At 44.0% G+C, this 19245-nt stretch overlaps 1 protein-coding gene across 4 annotated transcripts in view; it reads right to left on the reverse strand.

The window, feature by feature from the left end:
- The window catches only part of Thada (THADA armadillo repeat containing), a 294404-nt gene that overhangs the window by 141894 nt on the left and 133265 nt on the right, over positions 1–19245 (reverse strand). For all 4 annotated transcript variants that reach the window (XM_029531298.1, XM_029531301.1, XM_029531299.1 and 1 more), the window contains 2 exons: positions 18268–18357; positions 15553–15684 (listed from right to left, as the gene is read on the reverse strand). In XM_029531298.1, coding sequence (XP_029387158.1) covers positions 15553–15684; positions 18268–18357 — 222 coding nt within the window. The remainder of the gene's footprint in view (positions 1–15552; positions 15685–18267; positions 18358–19245) is intronic.

A 19245-nucleotide genomic window follows, 5' to 3' on the forward strand; every position in this document is an offset into this window, starting at 1 on the left:
CTGGTCCTGAAGCCCCTGACACTAGTGTCGCTGCGAGGGTGAGTTGAATCAGTTTGCAGTACTGGTCATGGTAGAACCTAACAAGACAACATAAGATCAGATTCAAATGTTCTTTATCAATAGTAAGGAAATGTGTTTGGTGACTTAGCAGTAGCCAGGTACCACAGATGGTGGCATGTGACTGCACTACTCCCTAATCAGTGATGAACACTGCTTGTCTAATTGTGAGGCCAGAGTGCTCTCTCCCTTGGCCATCTGTAGGACAGTAGCTATCATGGCTTAGACAATCCTTTTAAAGACAGAACAGACTCTTCCAGTCTCAAGCTTTTTAATACATCCAAGGCAGAGGTTCTCAACCTGTGGGTTATGGCCCCTTTGGCAAACCTCTATGTTCAAAAATACCCACATTATGATTCATAATGGTATAAAAATTATAGTTATGAAATAGCAATGAAAATAATTTTACAGTCTGGGGGAGTCACCACAACAAGGGCAAAAGGGTTCTAAAGGGTTGAATAAAGTATTAGGAAAGTTGAGAACCACTGGTCTAATGTGATAGTAGCAAAATGTTCCCCTCACTCCTTGGGTTCCTTAAAGTGTCAAATATCCATAGTTCTAGAGTTCTTAAAAGGGTGAACGATTTCTTATATGCAACAGTAGTCATATTCATATTGAGGCAGAGATGCAGCCCTATTACGTTGTACTTCCTACTATGAGTAAGTACTAGAACTCTCCAGAAGCAGGCACTATTTATTTATATAAAATTCATCAGTATGGTTATCTCGCTATGTAACCCTACCTAGCCGGGAATATAGTATGTAGACCAGGCTGGCATCAAACTCAAAGTTCCGTCTGCCTTTGACTCTCGAGTGCTGAGATGTCCCCACGCCCAGCCCAGCCATTTTTAAATGTGTAGATCATGCTGTCAAGACTTGCCAGGTAGTTTTATTTTTGATTCAACTGGCCCTGGCCTCAATGCCTGAATACCCAATCTATCACTGTTTGATATTCATGGCTTCAGACATAAATGTCAGTCTATTTCCAGGCAACTTCCTGGCTAAGTTTTCTCTTTTTTTTCTTTTTTGGTTTTTCGAGACAGGGTTTCTCTGTGTAGCCCTGGCTGTCCTGGAACTCACTCTGTAGACCAAGCTGGCCTCGAACTCAGAAATCCGCCTGCCTCTACCTCCCGAGTGCTGGGATTAAAGGCGTGCACCACCACGCCCGGCTCTGGCTAAGTTTTCTGAACCAAAGTACACAAGTTTGTCACTTGAGGTGAGGAACTAACCATTCAAACCAAGCATTTGTCCCTTTCTTTCCAGATGGAAGATAGAAACTTTGATCTTCTCTTCCTTGCCATTAAACCTGTCAGAAAAGAAGGAACCCACTATTCCCTGACCTTTGGGAGTTTTACAAACTTCAGACTGCAGTTCAGAGCACAGACAAGAAACTGTCCAAGAAAAACATGCCCCAAATGAACAGGATATAAACAAAGCTGTAAGGAGGTAATTAATGGCAGGGACTTGACTCCCTCACTTGCATCTCTGATGACAATCTAGCATTTTATCAGCAAGGTCTTTTATCTGCAAGGATTTAGTGTGTTCTGCTGCCTGGAACTATTTGGGGAGCACAAAGACAAGCTTTCATCTTGAAAAGGAACTAGAACTACTTCTCTGAATGGAAAGGAAGAGTCAAAGCTGTAAAAAGGCCTCTAGTGATCTCTCTGACAGAGAGGTAAATGAAAGATAGATGCTACTCAAAGCATGGGAGCCAGTTCTGGTGGGGACAAGGCATGGTGGTCCTCTACCAGACCACAAGTGTGAGAATGATAGCATGCTTTCTTTTCCCCCATATCATCTGCCAATGTCTTCTAATTGTCTTCTTGTTAAAACCAAAGATGTAAAGTAACTCACACTTAAAGCCTGTCATGGTTTGTATATTCTTGGACCAGGGAGTGGCACCATTTGGAGGTATGGCCTTGTTGGAACAGGTGTGACCTGGTTGGAGTAGGTGTGTCACTGTGGGTGTGGGCTTAAGACCCTCACCCTAGTTGCCTTGAAGTCAGTCTTCCACTAGCAGCCTTTGGATAAAGACATAGAACTCTCAGCTCCTCCTGCACCATGCCTGCCTGGGTGCTGCCATGCTCCCACCTTGATGGTAATGAACCTGTAAGCCAGCCCCAATTAAATGTTGTTTTCATAAGACTTGCCATGGTCATGGTGTCTGTTCACAGCAGTAAAATCCTAACTAAGACAATGACTTAAGTGTAGTCTGCCTCTCACTGTTTTAGAAGAGATCATAACTACATACTAAATGAATGAAGATCTGTCTGTGAACCCCTCAAGGCTCAGCTCAAGATAAAGGTGGCATCTAAGAATATTAGATGGACAGTGGGCCATAACTTCCCATATGTTTCCACTACCCTCAGAGTGAACTGGTTCTTGCTAGGGTCTGCAGTAGCTTAGTAGCACTCAGGATAAGAGTCACTCCTAAGGGAAATGGGATCGTTACAGGAATAGTAGCTGGTAGCAGAGTGTTCTCTTACTGCCTTCCAAACTCAGTTCACTCCATGGAACTGAGTGGAGAGCTCTTACTTAGAATTCAGGAATCTATATCTAAGGTTCAGTCAGGATAGCACCCATTCTAATGCACAGCCCGGTGCTTCCAAATCAGAGCACAAGTGCCCAACACCACCTGCTACCTTTGCCAGGCTGTTGTGCCATCCACGGGGTCCTCTAGGTTCATACCCAGTGTCTTGTGACATCAATGCTTTAGAAAAGGAAGGCACAAAGAAGCTGCTCTATGGGCTGGTTTACAAGCAGAATTCTATCAAGTCGTGGTATTCTAAAGCTACCACTTTAGAGACATGCTCAATTAGACAACAGAATGCAAATCCCCTGGCCGCCCCAGGGTCTCACTATGCAGCCCTGCTTGTCTGAAACTCATTATGTATCCTGGCTGGCCTTACAGTGATCTAACTGCCTCTTTCCAAGTACTGGGTTAAATGTGTGCAGCATCACACCCACCAAGAATTCCATTTCTTTAAAAATTTCTCTTAATTAGAATTATATGGGTTATAATTAGTATTAGATTTTACATGTTTATTATTTTGTCCACATTCAAATGAAGCTATACCTCAAATTCTGGTTTTGTAGGAAATAATGACTCTTATAGGGGAAAAAAATGAATGAACAGTCCAGTAAGAAACAAGCCAACACCCACAAGGTAAGCTCAAGGGACTCTCTTAGTGTTTTGAAAATATGTCCTGCCTACTACTTGTAAATTATTTTCTTGTCTGTGTGACACATCTTTCAGTAACAACTCAGCTTTTTTTTTTTTTTTTTTTGGCTATTTGGATATACTTCCACGGTTTGTACCAGGGCAGATGGCTTTTGCAGCATAGCTGCAGTCATCAAGATCGAGTAGGCTTGCTTACCTGCCTTGTAGACACACCGCCTCTTACCGATGCTGTGAATGCTGTGGGGATGGACATGGGATGCTCCCCACCCCTGGGGCACCAAACTATGGTTTTGTGATATTTAGACTAAATTGAATTCGGCCAGTGAAAGACAGAAATGGGACTCAGTACACAGAAACATAAAACTGACAAGAAAAGGGGCTTCTAACCCATTTACATCATCAGCTGCTACTGTTAGGGTCCCTCAAGATCATTACACAAGGTTCCTAGATGCACGTTGGAGCAATGAAACCCATTGAAACACCTTATTTATCCATGCTGGCCTTTTCCTGAGTAGAGTTAGGACTGTCAGATGAGAAGACAGGACGCAACAAAAACATTGGGATGTATACTGACAACCATATGATTCTGTTGTAAGACCGTCAAGGAAAGATGAATAGATGAGCATGGATGAGTCCTTTGGAAACTGAAAATCCTCAGGTAAATGGCTTTCCTTCACTCTTAGCAACCCAAAGTCCAAAATTATGCAAGTTTTAACAGTGGAAACTCAGGAGAACACAATACACACTAGAGTCAGAAGGAAGACTTACTTATTTTTGAAAGCATATGCATAGATAGCAGCCCACAAATAACCTCACTAGGACTTTAGGTATCTCAGCCCCGAGCCACTCTTGTTCTTCACTGAGATGACTGTAAGTGTACGATGACCCCGAGCTCCTGTAACAAGGACAATTTCTTTTGTAACAAAGTCTCAGTATTTCTCAAGACTCTTAGGACTTCAGCAGAGCCAATTCTATTTAGCAACCTGTCACAGCAGATGGGTTTTACTGCAATTCTTCTTCCTTAAGTGCTGATGTCAGATTGGAAAAACGAGAGCACTGCCAATGTCATGCCCCAAAGGAGAAACATCCAAAGAAACAACAAGGCAAGCCCGACACCTGCTAGATAAAACTAGAGGTTACCTTTGGCACATGGAGAACTTGCTTGTCATGTCCCACAGATAGTGCATCAGAAATAGATAAGTGGGAGAGCCTGTTGCCAGGTGAGGAACTAGGAAACCAAGGCCAATGTGCTCTGGAGCCAACACCTGGACTCAAACCCACGTCTAGCTCACACTAGCAATATGACCTAGGGCACATTTCCATGCCACCCCTTTTAGATGACAGTAAGAGCAACAACAAAATCACACTATTGTCTTGATTAAATAGGCTAACATATAGAATGTCTTATAAATGTTCCATAGACATCTGCTAAGTACCATTTATCACTAACTAGGACGGGGAAATCTGAACAAAAAGAGGCAGAAACACCACAGGCCAGGATTCCTCAGCTGACAAAAGCCCCGTCCGATTCTCCATCCTATCTTAGTGCCTCAGTGTTCTCTGCCCATTTCTGTTGAGTGAACAACTAAAGGAGCTAGTACCTGACTTAAATAGTCTGTAGATGCATCAGACTTATTTTCCCCAGGGACTATCATGAAGTGCTGCTACTTGCTACTGCAAACTAGTATTTATCAGTAATGAAAAAGAATAATTTCACACTTACTGCAAGGTTTTCGGGGGACAGGGATTTGTTTTAGAGCAAATGTGAACACAGTCCGATCCTGCTGTGGAGAAGGTGGAGTGTGACAGCAGACACACTGCTGTTGATCCTAAGGGAGGGCTGCTCAGTGAGCAGAGACAGCTCCAAGACCTGACCTCTGGTGTCTGTCTGTGGGACAGGCAGAGAGTGCTCTAAGAGAGTCTCTGATGAAGGAGGAGTCAGAGATCAACACTGACTCCTTAGGCGTGTGGCAAGCCTAGGGAGTGCAGGGGAATGAATGGAAAAGGCTGAGGGCAGGACAAGGAAGCAGAGAGTGTTTGAAGAGCAGCAGGAAGGTAGAGTGGGGAGAAACGGGAAGAGGGGCAAGAGCAACAGCAAAGGCGTGGGAGGGGAATCAGCGAGAGCATCAGTTTGGGATAAAATCAGAAACTACTGCGAAGCGTGCGGGCTTTGGAAACTAGATAGAGTTTCAGTGCAGCGGTGGGAAGGAGCTGCCTGTAGTGGTTCAAGGAGTGATTAGAGCAGGGCATGAAGTACGGGACTAGGAATACGACGTTTTCTCAGAGTCCTCACAGAACATGAGACAGCTTCGGGTAGGGATTGTAGATGTCTCTGTGGAGAGGAACCAGTGGTCTCTAACAGCTCTTATAAACACAAGATGATGAAGTAGAGGTAATGGGTTAAACAAGAGCAGAGTAGACTCTCAGGAAGTTCAGTAGTAGAACAATGGAGTGGTAGTGACGAATGCTCACTAAATCAAGCGAGGGACAAAAATGTGTGCTGATGTCTAGACCTGGTTTGAAAGAAGGGAAAAAGATATGCCAATGTGAATGGAGAAGATGGGGAAGAGCAAGCAAAAGCATGGAAGTCGCAGTGCCCTTCATGCACGACATGAAGTCATAATGCATGTGTTAGCCAGAGCGTAGACACTGCTGTCTGCCTCCTACTTACCCTGAGATCTATTTCCATGGTTTCAATTACCTGTGGCCTAAAAGTACTTGGAAAATTTCAGGAATAAGCAATCTCTAAGCTTGAATTTATATTTTGAGTACGATGATTAAATCTCAGATTGCCCTAAAGTATCCAGCTGAAAACATGACCACCCATTTGCTCAGCTCATTCCCAGGGCATAGGCTTCCCACCTGGAAGCCACTTGGCTGTCTGGCTTATTGACTGCTGCAGAAAAAGAGTGGGTGGGTTCAAGTCACAATGTATTGAATAACATCTCAAAGCACAGAAAGCAGTGGTAAAGCTGGTAATTTAGACCTGCCAAGGAACTATCACAACACAGCACGCTGAAGTGGGAAGGTGAAAGCTATCCAGTGGGAAACGAGGAAAAGCTACATTTACCACCAAGTCTCCTGCCCATGCAACCGACCAGGGTGGGGGACTCATGGGGGGTTTGAGGTGGTGCATGAAGTACAAAAGTTATACCTTTGGTATATATGTCTGCATTTATGGGACCAAATACAGAGCAGGGTTCAATACTGACTGTCTTCATGCAACTTTGGGGATCTAGGAACATATCCCTAAGAATGACAGGAGACTATTGTGCTAAGGTAAGAAGAGTCAAGGCCCAAAGGGAGGGAAGGACAGAAAGAGGGAAGGACAAGGGGAGTGGGAGGGGAAGGGGAAGGGGAGGGGGAGAGACAGAAACAGATAAGAGACAGGGGTGGGTGGGATTGGGGGTTGAGTGAGCACCAGGGGCCAGGAAAAGACAACCAAAACATACTGTGGTGTCATTTTTCCAGATCATTCTACTGTGCTGTATTTAGTTTTTACATCCTGCTCAGTTCCCTAGCTCATACTTCTGTGTGAAAGAAAGAAAGTACAATTTTGGTATAAAAATGGTCCCTACTACATACAGAAATGAGTGCACATTAGCCAGCATGGGTTTGGTCTATGAAGCCCTTCATGTTAGCATTAAAAATATCTATGAGCACTGTGGCAAATATTTTTGAGAAAATACTTAAGACCAGGGAAATAAAAGCTTTATATGGAAAAAATTATTAAAGTACTTTTAACTGTATAATGTTAGTGAATTAAAAAGTACAGCCTCTGGGGTAAATACTATTCTTTACTAAAGTTTCCGAAGATTTATTATCAATGGTTTTCCCTGTTAAAAATGCAAACCATTGTCTCTGCGACCCCTGGGCCACCTTTAGTTCAGATAGAAGCAGCGCTCCATAGCCCCTTCTGAGTTCTAAGTCAGAGCTCTTGCAGCCCTGCCCTGTGACTGGGTGCGCTGTCTGCAGAGCAGGGGCTTCATTTCATTCTTGCATGAGACCCCAGTGGATCGTTTCTGTAAGTGCCCCAAATGGCAAACTGAATTTCCCTGAAATTGTACCTGTCCAGCTTCTTGGGAAGCCTGGTAGACTTCTGCACCTCACTGGTCTCAGCACTTAGGGCTTGTACCCTATTAACACTGTGGTTAATGTACACACGCTGGCAGGGTCACAAGCCTGCACTTCATCTCACTGACCTAACAGCCAAGTCGTCAAAGATGAAGACCCCTTTCCTTCCAGCTTATCCACAACTCAACACAAGCTGGATACACACAAATGTTTTTAGCAAGTGCTCGACTCATCAATCAACTGATTGGATTCTAGCTTTTCAACCAAATGACACCAACAGGCCACAGATTCTCATCACTGAATTCTCACCTCAGAATGAGACTGTTTGCAGATCTAATCACTTGTTCTAACATGACCTGAACTGGTCTGTGGAAGTAACAGATAACACTGAAGAAAAGCTGGTCCCTACAAGTTTTGTTTTTCTAGCTTGCTTTGTCAATGCATTCCATGAGAGGTGAATTCCCCATTCCTGTTTCTTAAAAACATACTTGGGAAAAAAAGGTCTTAAAGAGCTCTGGCACCCCTGACTGAGTTGGCCAGGCCTGCTCCAGGAATTAAGAAAGAAAAATCAGTGAGTATTTTCCTTTCTTGTTTTTTTTTTTTTTTTTAATGCTAGAACTTTAGGGGTGGGGGAGGCACACAAAACAGAAAACATGATTTCATCCCACATGTTAAACTCCCTCTGGACGGAGTCTGCAAATGGGGACGAGCATGAAAACAGCTCTCAATAGAGCTAGATGGGGCCACAGGCAGACGGCAGCCAAGCAGGAGGATATCGCAGCACGACAACCCCTATTCCCATCTCTGCTTCAAGGCCTCCTTCTGGGGCCTAACTGCTGCCACTAGAGTCTCGGGGAGTTAGTTCACATGTACATCTCTGTGTCACTATTAGCCCAGTGAGTAAGCCCTGACAGAGAGAGGAGTGGACAGCAGTCTGGCTTAAAGACAAAGGGAAAATGAGCTGCTGAAAGCCCCTGAGCAGAGGTGAACCTTTCTACTTGGCCATTTTGTCCAAGGCCTGATCTGGCATCTACATTTAGTCACACCAATAACACCAGAGGGAGGCAGTTCTAGACAGGCAGGGCAACAGGTCCCCTGATAACCCAACTGTCAGCAGATTAGGGTGCCAGGAGTCGTCGTCCCCAAGCCCCTGTTTGTCCCTAAGCCCCTATGAAAGTCAGTGGTAACCAAAGGAGGGCCAGGAAAGGAAAACCCTTCATTCACAGCCTTAGCAAGGCCCACGTTTTAGGTGTCCCCTGTGCAGTGGCAGGACCTGGGGACTCCAGTCCTCTCCCCAGGCATCTCTATTCAAACGAGACCCTTTAAAAGCTAGGACAACAAACAGTTATTCATTCCAGCCATTTTTAAACAGGCCACCTCTGACTTCTCAAGACTCAGATGTTCCATATACTTGTCATAAAACAAAGGCAACTTAAGCCAACATCTGGAATGGACGAACTACAGCAACCACAGAAACAGATAATTAAGTCAATAAGGAATGCTTTTCAGACATAACATCACACAGGCCAAAAGAGTGTTTTCAGAAACATCCAGAACAAAGTTACAGAAGTTACTCAGAAGCTAAATTTAAGTGGATTAATTTCTGAGGGCATCATTTAGGAGTAGACCACCACAACCATGTGGGCCATGCCAAGATGGCTCCCCAATGCTCTCCTAAGTAAGACCAAGGAACACATAAGAGTGTGTACACAGGTGGGAGACATTTACAGGAAGACTCACTGGTTCACTCGGCACTCATTTAGGATTCTGAAATAAGGCATCCCAAACAGATACTTTGACGCTCAGCCTGCCCAACCTCAGATGCACCAGAGATCCTTTGGGAAATATGTCCAACATATGATCAGTTTTCCTCAAACACTTTCATTGCTGGGCAGCCCACTATGAGGAAATCTATTCATGCCTTTGATGGAGAACACTGCCTTTCACAAAACTCTTCTGTCTTCAGAGTTACAATCTCTCTTACATTCCCACTGGGGGAAAATAACAAATTGTGTGCCTTCTGCCATATGGCAGCCTCTGAGTGTGTAGAGACCATTACCATCTTCCCCAGCCTGACTGTGTAGACACCATTACCATCTTCCCCAGCCTGACTGACGGTCCTCATGGTCTATCTTTATGCCACCACTGGGTATGTTGAGGGCTCCTTGGACACCAGATGTCTAGCTTGCTCTACACTGTGCTCACTGCCCCAAATAAATGTTAGCCTACCAATGACCCTCCTAAAGTGAGGATAATAAACAGGACAATGTGGGCCTGGCCTGATCCTCAGAGTTCAGGAGGACCACGGCAAAACTCTGCTCTCTGACAGCAGCAGTGTGTCATGCTGCACCCTGTGCTCACAGAAAACACCATTCCCAAAACTTTTTCATACAAAGCAGACACCCTACGTTCTAATCAGATACAATTTTAATTTTAAAGACTGGAACATGGTACATATCTCTAGTCTCAAGCTACCAATACAGGTTCCTAAGTCTATTTAGAATCTATATTTAAAAAAATACTTATTGTATGGAAGTTAGAGGACAGCTTGTACAAGTCAGCTTTCCCCTTTAATTAGGAGGGTCCCAGGGGTCAGAACCAAGTCATCGTTAGGCTTGCTGTCAAGGGTGTTTACCTGTTGAGTTAATTTGCCAGTCTCTATGTTCAATAAAGGGCTATATCAGACAGACATAAAAAGTATAGGGACTAAGTTGACATTCAACCATCTGTCCAGAACCAAGCATTAAAAAGGAAAGCATATATCATAAGTGAAGTTCAAGTTCTGAATTCATGGCTTTCCAGTTCCTCCACTCCCCAAGCTGCACAGAGGCAATGGGTGTGGCCTGAACTTGCAGTGCCTCCCTGACTCCTGGAGACCTTGCACTTTAGTCATTTCTCTATGTCACGCACACTTTATAAGTTGCAACTGAATCTGTTTCCTTTAAGAGAGTCAGATGCTGACTAAAGTTTCACTTCACCAGCCGAGAAGTCATCAAGCACTAAAGGGACTGAGACACGACTTACTGCTAGGGAATCCTTACTGAAGTGACTCAGACACGACTTACTAATCTTAGGAGTCCTTACTGGTTCTCAGCAGATAAAGCACAGAGCACTTAGGAGTGCTACTTTGACGAGCAAGTCAAACATAGCTGGTATCAATACAACTATGCAGTCATTTAAAACATTGCTTTTCCACTTTGAAGAGTTTTTTGAAGGCTGTCAGCACAATATTTCCATGGTCCCCAATGCTGGCTTTTGAACCCATGTCTGTCAGTCATTGGGTCCCGGAACATGCTCTCACTCACAGAACACAGTGAACTCTCCCTAGAACCCCACCTTCATCTGGCTTCAGGGGTTTCCTTCCCATTTACTGGCAGAGACTCACCAAAACAAGTGCTAAAAAAAATGCCTGCCGTTTCAGAGTCTAAATGTTCTCAACCCAAGAAATGACAAATGTCTTAGGATGCAATGACATGTGGGACACACTGCACATGTGCATTGAAAAGATACACTGTTACCTGCCAATCAAATATGTGCAGTTATTATATAGCATCAGAGAGAGAGTCTCGCTATGCAGCCCTGGCTGTCCTGGAGCTCTCTATGTAGACCAGGCTGGCCTCAGACTCACAGATTCATCTGTCTCTGCCTCCCAAGTGAAAGGGTTAAGGTGTTAAATGATGTGCACCACCACCTGCAGCTTAAAGTTATCCTTCTCTATTCTTTTCCTATAAAAGACTGCCAACTTCCCGGGCCCTGTCACACATAGACCTGGGAGCGGTACTCTGTAAGCAGGACATTTCACCCCATCACACTGAGGCCCCACTGCCTGGGTTCCCTGCTTGCTGCATTAGTCGGGGTGTCTTTCCCTTCCATGTCTGGCTTCATTACAACTGGATGAGTTAAAACAGAAGAACAGCTTTGCTGCTGCTTCCCTCCTCATCTCCCATGACACTAACCCTGCATAGGATATTTACTGTAAGGCAGTAAGTGCCCTCTAAAGGACAGCCAGAGAGGAGCTCATAATCCAAGAAGCTCCCAAGCTCATGAGGCCAGAGAGGAACAAGGTAACATTCAGTCCAAGAATTTAATTTGATCAAAACTTGTTTGAAAAGGAAGCAGAACATCAGAGAGGTGAATCACAATACAAGCAAATGTCAGAACTCATGTTAAAACAGAGACTTCCTCAAAGGCCAGGTAGAACATGGATGGAACCCAGTTGAAGCCCCTACCTATATAAACCATGACCGTGGCTACATGTAGTTCCAATAATAAAGGACTGGAAGTCCTTGAATACTTCAGAGATAAATAGATCAGCTCACATACAAGGTTTTGACTCCAACTAGTTTCATTTTTACATTACTCAATTTAACTCAGTATCCAAATTTGTATTAGGTAGGGGAAAGTACCACAAAACAACAATGCCTGATCGGCATAGAAGGAGATTAGTTTATGCTGAAGAGCAAGCATTGAGCACTGGTACAGTACAGTAGTGATGAATGACAAGGAAGGAGTGCTCTGCACGTTGGGAGAGGGGAGCATCAGGAGCCGATAGCTCAGCAACAGGGCCAGGGCAGGGCTTTCACCTTGGTGGTGCCAGAGCCACTCTGCTTGCCTTTTTTGTCTCTTTAAAGCGAATGTTGCCCTCTGCTTATCTAAAAGGATTCTGGGAAGTCAGAGCAGGTATAAACAGGGTAGATGGCATGGCGCATAGGTTAGTTGGAAGTCCTGAGTTCAATTCCCAGCACTTCATAATCTTGGCATACTGGCTCATGCCTATTATGTAGGGGCAAGAGGGTCAAAAGCACAAGGTCATCTCTGGCTACATGCCGAGTCCAGGAAAGTGTAGGCTGCATGGGCTCCATCGCAACCCCAGAACAAAAACAGACAGACAAACAAAACAGCTATTTAACGCACAGACTTAAAGGAGAGCTCTTGGTACCAGAATCTCAACGGAAGGAGGAACTCATTTCTGTTTCCTGTGAGAGCCACAATACCCCAACAGAGAACACAAGCTGCTTTGCTTCATAACCTGGAGAAGGTGCAACGTTATTAACTACGTTATGTGTTTAAAGGGAAACAAGACCAGAGTCATATTATTTCCTGTTACAAGGCTAAGTTGTTCTATCTCCACCTTCCTCTTTGGTATGACTGATATAACAATCCTAAGGCCCATGAAATATTCTAAATACATGAACACAAGCTTTCCTATTCTTTGACTGTTCACTAGAGATTTGTTTCAATGTAAAATGTCCACCCCTCCCCCATAGGTGCATGATTTCTACAGGTACATATTTGTTTTGTTATTTGTACTTAGTACGTGTCAGGGAAAAGCAAGCAAGCAGACTTCACTTTAAACAAAGGAGAACCAATGGACTGGGGAGGATAGGTACTGAAAATAAATTAAACCAAGCTGGGAGAAGGGGATGCTGAGGGAGGGAAGAAGGACATTTTCTAAGTGCCCCCACACAGTGAAGGGCAGGGAGGAGATTTCTCCCTCAGTTAGTGAGATGTTGGCCTCTCAGGTTTTTAGCATGAGGAGGTACTTTTCACACAGAGAGCGCACTAGTCCAGTGCAGGAAAACCGCAGCATACAAGTGTTACAAATAGAAGTGGCAGAGCACTCAAAAGCCAAGTCTCCTCGGTCCAGGCCTTTGCTCTCCAGGACTCTGGAGTCATGGCTCTAGGATGGTACTATATGGTTTCCTGTAATGTTTCAGTGGAAGCTTGAAATTTGCCTGTGAAAGGAACTGAAAGGCTCCAGGCCTTTCCTTTACCCTCTAGAGAGCCCGACAAACGGGCCTGTAAAGCAGCAGTATTCTACTTCACGCTGTTACAACTCAGAGGGAGTGGCTGCATGTGAAGGCACCACACTCACGAAGGAAGGGGCTGCATAGCAAAGAACTGCCCACACAGACCAGAGAAATCAAATCAGCTGCCTCAAGCTGGCACAACAAACAGTAACAGAGGAATAATCTTAAGATTCATTGATTTTATGTGTATTTTGCCTGCTATCTGTGTGTGCATCACGGCCATGCCTGGTGTCTGCACAGGTTTTGAGAGGTTGCTGGATTCCCTGGAACTGAAATTATAGGCAGTTGTGAGCTATCACATGAGTACTGGAAACCGAACCTTTGTCTGCTGCAAGAACGAGTGTTCTTAACTGTTAAACCATCTTTCCAGCCTCTTGGGTAGACTCTTACATACACAGGGCTGAGGAGGCAACTCAATGGTAGAGCTTGCCGAGCACAAGCAAGGCCCTGGGCTTGATCCCCAACACTGTGAAATGGACAACCCTAACTAAACCAACCAAACTAGCCCAGATGATGTTCTAAGTACCTGCTATACACCCTTGCACAGCTTGGGGCCTGGAACCCTAACTAGGTACAATGAGGAAATGAGAAAAGGACAGACCAGACACACAGAATATGGGATCAGGTGGTCTAGGCTCTCTAATGGGGAAGCTGTAGTGCACTGGAAGCTCAGTGTGTGTATCATATATAGTTGAACAGGGAGGTAAGGGTGTCCCACACAGCTAGCTGAAGAAGGAAGCAGGGTTATCATATACAACTGAAAAAGGAGACAGGATTAGCTAATCTTAGTAGGAGCAGTCTCTTTGTAGGGGAGCCATCTTTAGGCCATGAACTTGGGCTTACATGCGGGTGGTGGGGAGTAGCTGTGAACATTTTCTGCAATCACTATCACAATCCCCATGTGGCTGAGAGGAAGGCATTGCCATTCTCTGAATCTTACCCAGGGAAATTTCACCCATGGGTCCAGGCACTAGCATCAGTGACATGGTCATGCCTATGTCAACAACACACACTTACTAAGGACTTCAGTGCTCTCTACAACCTGGTTTCAGAGTAGTATTTAAATCTTCTATATTTCTGTGATCTCTATCTCTCAGGATCTTGTACATACTCAGATTATATATAAATAGGACCATCTGGAAGAGTATTTTCAATGTAGCAACTTCCTGTCTCTAGGAACAACCAACAACAGACGTTGTAGTAAAAGCTTCTGCAGAATGAATGGTCTTAACATAGATGTCGATGGTCCACAGCACATCTTGGTTTCTAATGGCGCTGATTCTGTTTGTGCCTTTTTCCTTTTATCAACTTTCTGAAACACTGCTTAGCTGCATCCTCCCCTCCATACACACAAATGTTCATGAAAGAGAACACTCTTAAGGCTCTTGAAAGTAAAATTTACCACCCAAATTTCTAAAATGAATCACCAAATACTGGAGGAGGCAGACAGTAACTTTGTAACAGGAAACACAAAGCAGTCCCAGTAGGTCACCTCTGTGATCACAGATAGCACAGCCACAGCCCAGGCTTGGTGGCAAACAAATGGCCACAGCATCACATGTCAGAATCTTGTGTTTCGTGGTTTCTCACATGGAAATGCGTAAGTCAACTACGTGAGCCCAGGAAGCAGAACCCAAGATGCTGCGCAAATAATAAACACACTCAAGGTTTGTGTTCTTCTGCTTCCTCAAGTCCATGTCAATTCTCAATAGATACATTAAAGGCACATGCTAGTCAAGAACTACAAAGAGTAAAAGATGATAATAATATTACAGCTTCTAAAGTGATTCATAAGAAAACACAAATACTTTTTGAGGATCACATGTTAAGGTACATAGCCAAAAAGTAAAAAGTAACATCCATTTCAAAAGAGGTGACAGAGCCTTCAGTGATATATTCCTGTAGTTGGGGTGCACCCACATGCATTCTATGCTTTTGGATCTCTTTACGCACCCCAAGTTTGAAAAAGAAGGTTAAATGGGACAATGGGTTAAGTGGCATTGCCACAGGCATACCAGGTCCTGGTTGCTCTGACTTCTCCAGAGTAAAGAGCCAGGTGCATTAATATTCTTTTAAACCACAGGCTAGGGAATACATGCTAGGATCAAGCCCGCCCAGCATCCCTGTGTTGGCTGGCCCAATACCGTTCAATACAAACCATAGGCGGGGTTTTGAAAAGGGGTACTTCCAATCAGCATCACACACCCACTAGCTGGTCTCCAAGGAAACACTACCAACACAGCCACAGGCTCCCACACCCACAGGCTAAGCTCCTTCCTCTGAAGCACTGGAGAACAGTCAGGAGCAAGAGCAGAAAGCTTCACTGTCTTGCTTTCACAGAATGGCTCCCTAAGGCAATATATTGATTATAATTCCCCAAATAAGAACAAGATAGAGCATTTCTCTCAAGTTCCCTGCAACATGACACTACCTGATAATGAAAGGAACAAAAGGGGCCAAGCTGAGTGCAGACGATGTGCCGTCCATCGGCGATGGGTACAGTCTCTCCAACACCAGGAGTAAGAGGAACATGCCAGGGTGGCGATCAGGCTCTCCCAGTTCACTGAAGGAAAGTGATCACACATAAAAGATTTCAGACTGAAGAAGGCAGGCACTGCTTTCAAACACATTTTGTCACTTTTTTTTTTTTAATATTTATTTATTTTATTTATATGAGTACACTGTAGCTGTCCCATTACAGATGGTTGTGAGCCACCATGTGGTTGCTGGGATCTGAACTCAGGACCTCTGGAAGAGCAGTCAGTGCTCTTAACTGCTGAGTCATCTCTCCAGCCCCACATTTTGTCACTTTTTCCTGTTTCACTTTAATGTGCACAAGAAGTCTCTGGCAAAGCAAGGGTTCTGCACACAACCCTCTTCTAAAGCCAGTGACTCTCAAGTAGACTGTGCTGTCAGAGCTTTCAGGAAGTGTGCAGCTCTCCATACCTGATGGGTTTGAGGAAACATGACTAGGCCATTACTCACTAGAACCAGAAAGCCCTCCCTGCACTACCTAGCAATTAGAGACACGATATCATGACAAAAGTACACTTCATTGATATAATTACATTTCCCATCACAGGCAGTGTTTGTGCATTTACACCAGTACAAAGACTGCAGAAAAATTAAAAAGGTGCATGTTCTAAGATATTCATAGTAAAAATTCTACTGTCGGCTACGGAGTAAGACTGAAACAAAATGACAACATTTCTCGCAGCTTCAGGGAGACTCAAAGCCCTTTAAAATGACTCTGCTTTTTGTTTCTAAAATTACTGGTCATTTTCAGGGACCCACATTTGATCACAGGCAACTTAGTTAGCTGTTGTTTCACTGCAGCAAGCTGCAACAGACCAGCAATACAGGATGTTAAGAATCTATTAAGTACATTTAATAATGTAGATAAAGATTTTAAAAAATAAGAGGAAGAAATAATTCAGGTATGTGTGTCTATGTGTGTAAGTATGTGTGTGTGTGGCTATGTATGTGTGTCTGTGTGTGGGGACTAGAGGTCAACATTGGATGTTAAACCTCAGGAACTGTGTGCCCTAGTCCTTTTAAAACATAAAAAGTTTTTTATTATTGTGCATGTGTCATGATACACAGAGGACAACTTGTAAGGTGTCACTCTGCATCTACTTTCATGTGGGTTTGGGGCACATGGACAGGTCATCAGGGCTCAAGCCATCTTGCTAATCCCACTTTGTCTTTTGAGATAGGATTTCTCACTGGGACATGGGATTCACCCAGTAAGCGAGGTTGGCTAGCTAGTAAACCCTAGGGCCCTTCTATGTCCACATCTCCAGGGCTAGAATTACAAGTGCACATGGCATATCAACAAGCTTTTTATATGGGTATTAGTGACTGAACACAGGTATTCAGGTCTTCACTAAATGAAAACAGTAAATTCTTTTCCACCCCATCTTGATCCCACCCTGAGACAGGGGTTCTCTGTGTGACCATGGCTGTTCTGGAACTCCATCTGTAGAACAGACTGGCCATGAATTCAGAGATCTGCCTGTGTCTTTAGTGCTAGAATTAAAGGCATAAAATTTTTATGAGTGTGTGTGTGTGTGTGTGTGTGTAAGGGTGTATCTATGTGCATGTATGTGTGTTTGTATAACCATGAAGACCAGAAGAAAGTATCAGATTCCCAGGGACTGGAATTACATGGGTTCTGAGAAAGCAGTAAGAGCTCCCCTGAATCACCAAGTATTGTCTGCAGGCTATCTGATGCCGCCTTCTGGCCACTATGGGCTCCCATGTGCATGTTCATACTAACATGAAGGCAGACACATACGCAAAAATAAAACTTAAAAGAAAGTTGTTGATTAGGATATATTAAGTATTCCTAGTGATAATTACGTATGAAATTTCTGATCCTCATATATGCCCTCCCACTGCAGATTCCCCATATACTTCCATGGGTTTTAAAAAAGTGACTCATAAGCTTTATTATAGTTGCTTAGAGAAGGATGGGTGAAAGGTTGTTTACAGGAGCATGGGTACCTTACCAACGGCTACACCACTGTGGTAGATCCTCAGGGAGGGGTGGAGCCTCAGGAGCCCCTTTACCTTGCTTGGTTTGGGTTTTCCCCCTTCCCCCTCCTCTGTCTCTGTTTCTCTGTAAGTCAGAAGACAATTTTCGAGGGCTGGTTCTCTACTTTCACAATAAGGTTGGAAATGAGCTCAGGTAGTCAGGTTTCGTAGTGGCTGTCTTACCCCACTGAGTCATTTCATCTACTCCAGTGTTAGTTTTGAATATTTTATTTTACAGGTGTTTTACCTGTATATATGTGTGCATACTTCCTTGTGCCTGAAGTATCGTGTTTACACAGAAGGCACTAGATTCCCCGGAACTGGATTTACAGATAGCTGTGAGCTGCTATGTGGGTGCTGGGAAGTGAACCTAGGTTCTTTGGAAGAGTCAACAGTGCTCTTAGCTGCTGAGTCATCTCTCCATAGCTCTTCCTCTCCCAATGTTTGTTCTCTTGAGATGGGTCTGGCTCTGTAGCCCATTCCTGGTGGCAATCCTATATCTTCTGAGGGCTGGGATTACAGACATGAGCCACCCAGTTCAACCTAAAATCATGATTAATAAGGTACTTGACATTGTGACTGCACTTCTTCCAGTGTATTCTTGACTTACCTGTCTACTGTATTGGCCACAGTTTCCAACTGCTTGAGAAGAAAGGGGTACAGTTCTGGGAAACGAGAGAAAAACTCTCTTCCTGTCATTCTGTGGAGAGAGAAATAAAAGAGAAAACATTACCTTTTATAATCCCCCTTTAAAGAAAAACAACTACTTAATGAAATAGATGAAAAGGAAATCTACAACATCTTACACTCATAGACAACACAAATGATACACAGTTTCAAGTACTTAGACTGTGTGGCCTTATCTCCATAGTTAAGATGGCATATGCTTATAAAGGCAGGAAAGAGGGATGTACTGTGAACAGTCCAGTATGCACAACTGACTGAGCTGTGATTACAGGCAACAACTGATAGACTGCCTTGACTTCAGTGATGGAGGAGAGACCCAGAACAAGGTTTCCCAACCTGGGTACCATGTCATTTTTCCAAGTAGAATTTCAGGGTGAGGGATGCCCTTTGTGTTAGAATGGTTACAAATCTCTGAGGTTTCTACCCACTAGATGCCAATAGCACAGCACCCTTCTCTCTGTGACAATGACAATCTTCCCAGATACTGCCAAATGCATTTGGTAAGGCATAACGACAAATGACTGAGAACCACTGCCTTGGAGAATAGCAACCAGAAGGATGGACTTGGCGAGTGAGCTTTTGTAGGGACCATTCCAGCTGACACCACCATAAAAATGACCTTTTCCATATTTATAGAAACTATTCCTGAGCTCAGAGAAGGTGCTGAAAAGTGGGCCAAAACCTTCAAACTTGGTAAAACATCTAGGAAAAAAGGCTGCTTATTACGAAAAGTAAACAGAAGTCTTAACTATTAAAGTAATACTCATAACCTGCCCATGCTCTTGTTAATAAAGACTCATGTCCCAGCTTGTTAAGCAGCAGCACTTCTGCAGGCAGCAAACTACCAGTCAGTTCTCTCTCTCTCTCTCTCTCTCTCTCTCTCTCTCTCTCTCTCTCTCTC

Source organism: Mus pahari, chromosome 18 (genome assembly GCF_900095145.1).
Source record: "Mus pahari chromosome 18, PAHARI_EIJ_v1.1, whole genome shotgun sequence".
Taxonomy (NCBI): domain Eukaryota; kingdom Metazoa; phylum Chordata; class Mammalia; order Rodentia; family Muridae; genus Mus; species Mus pahari.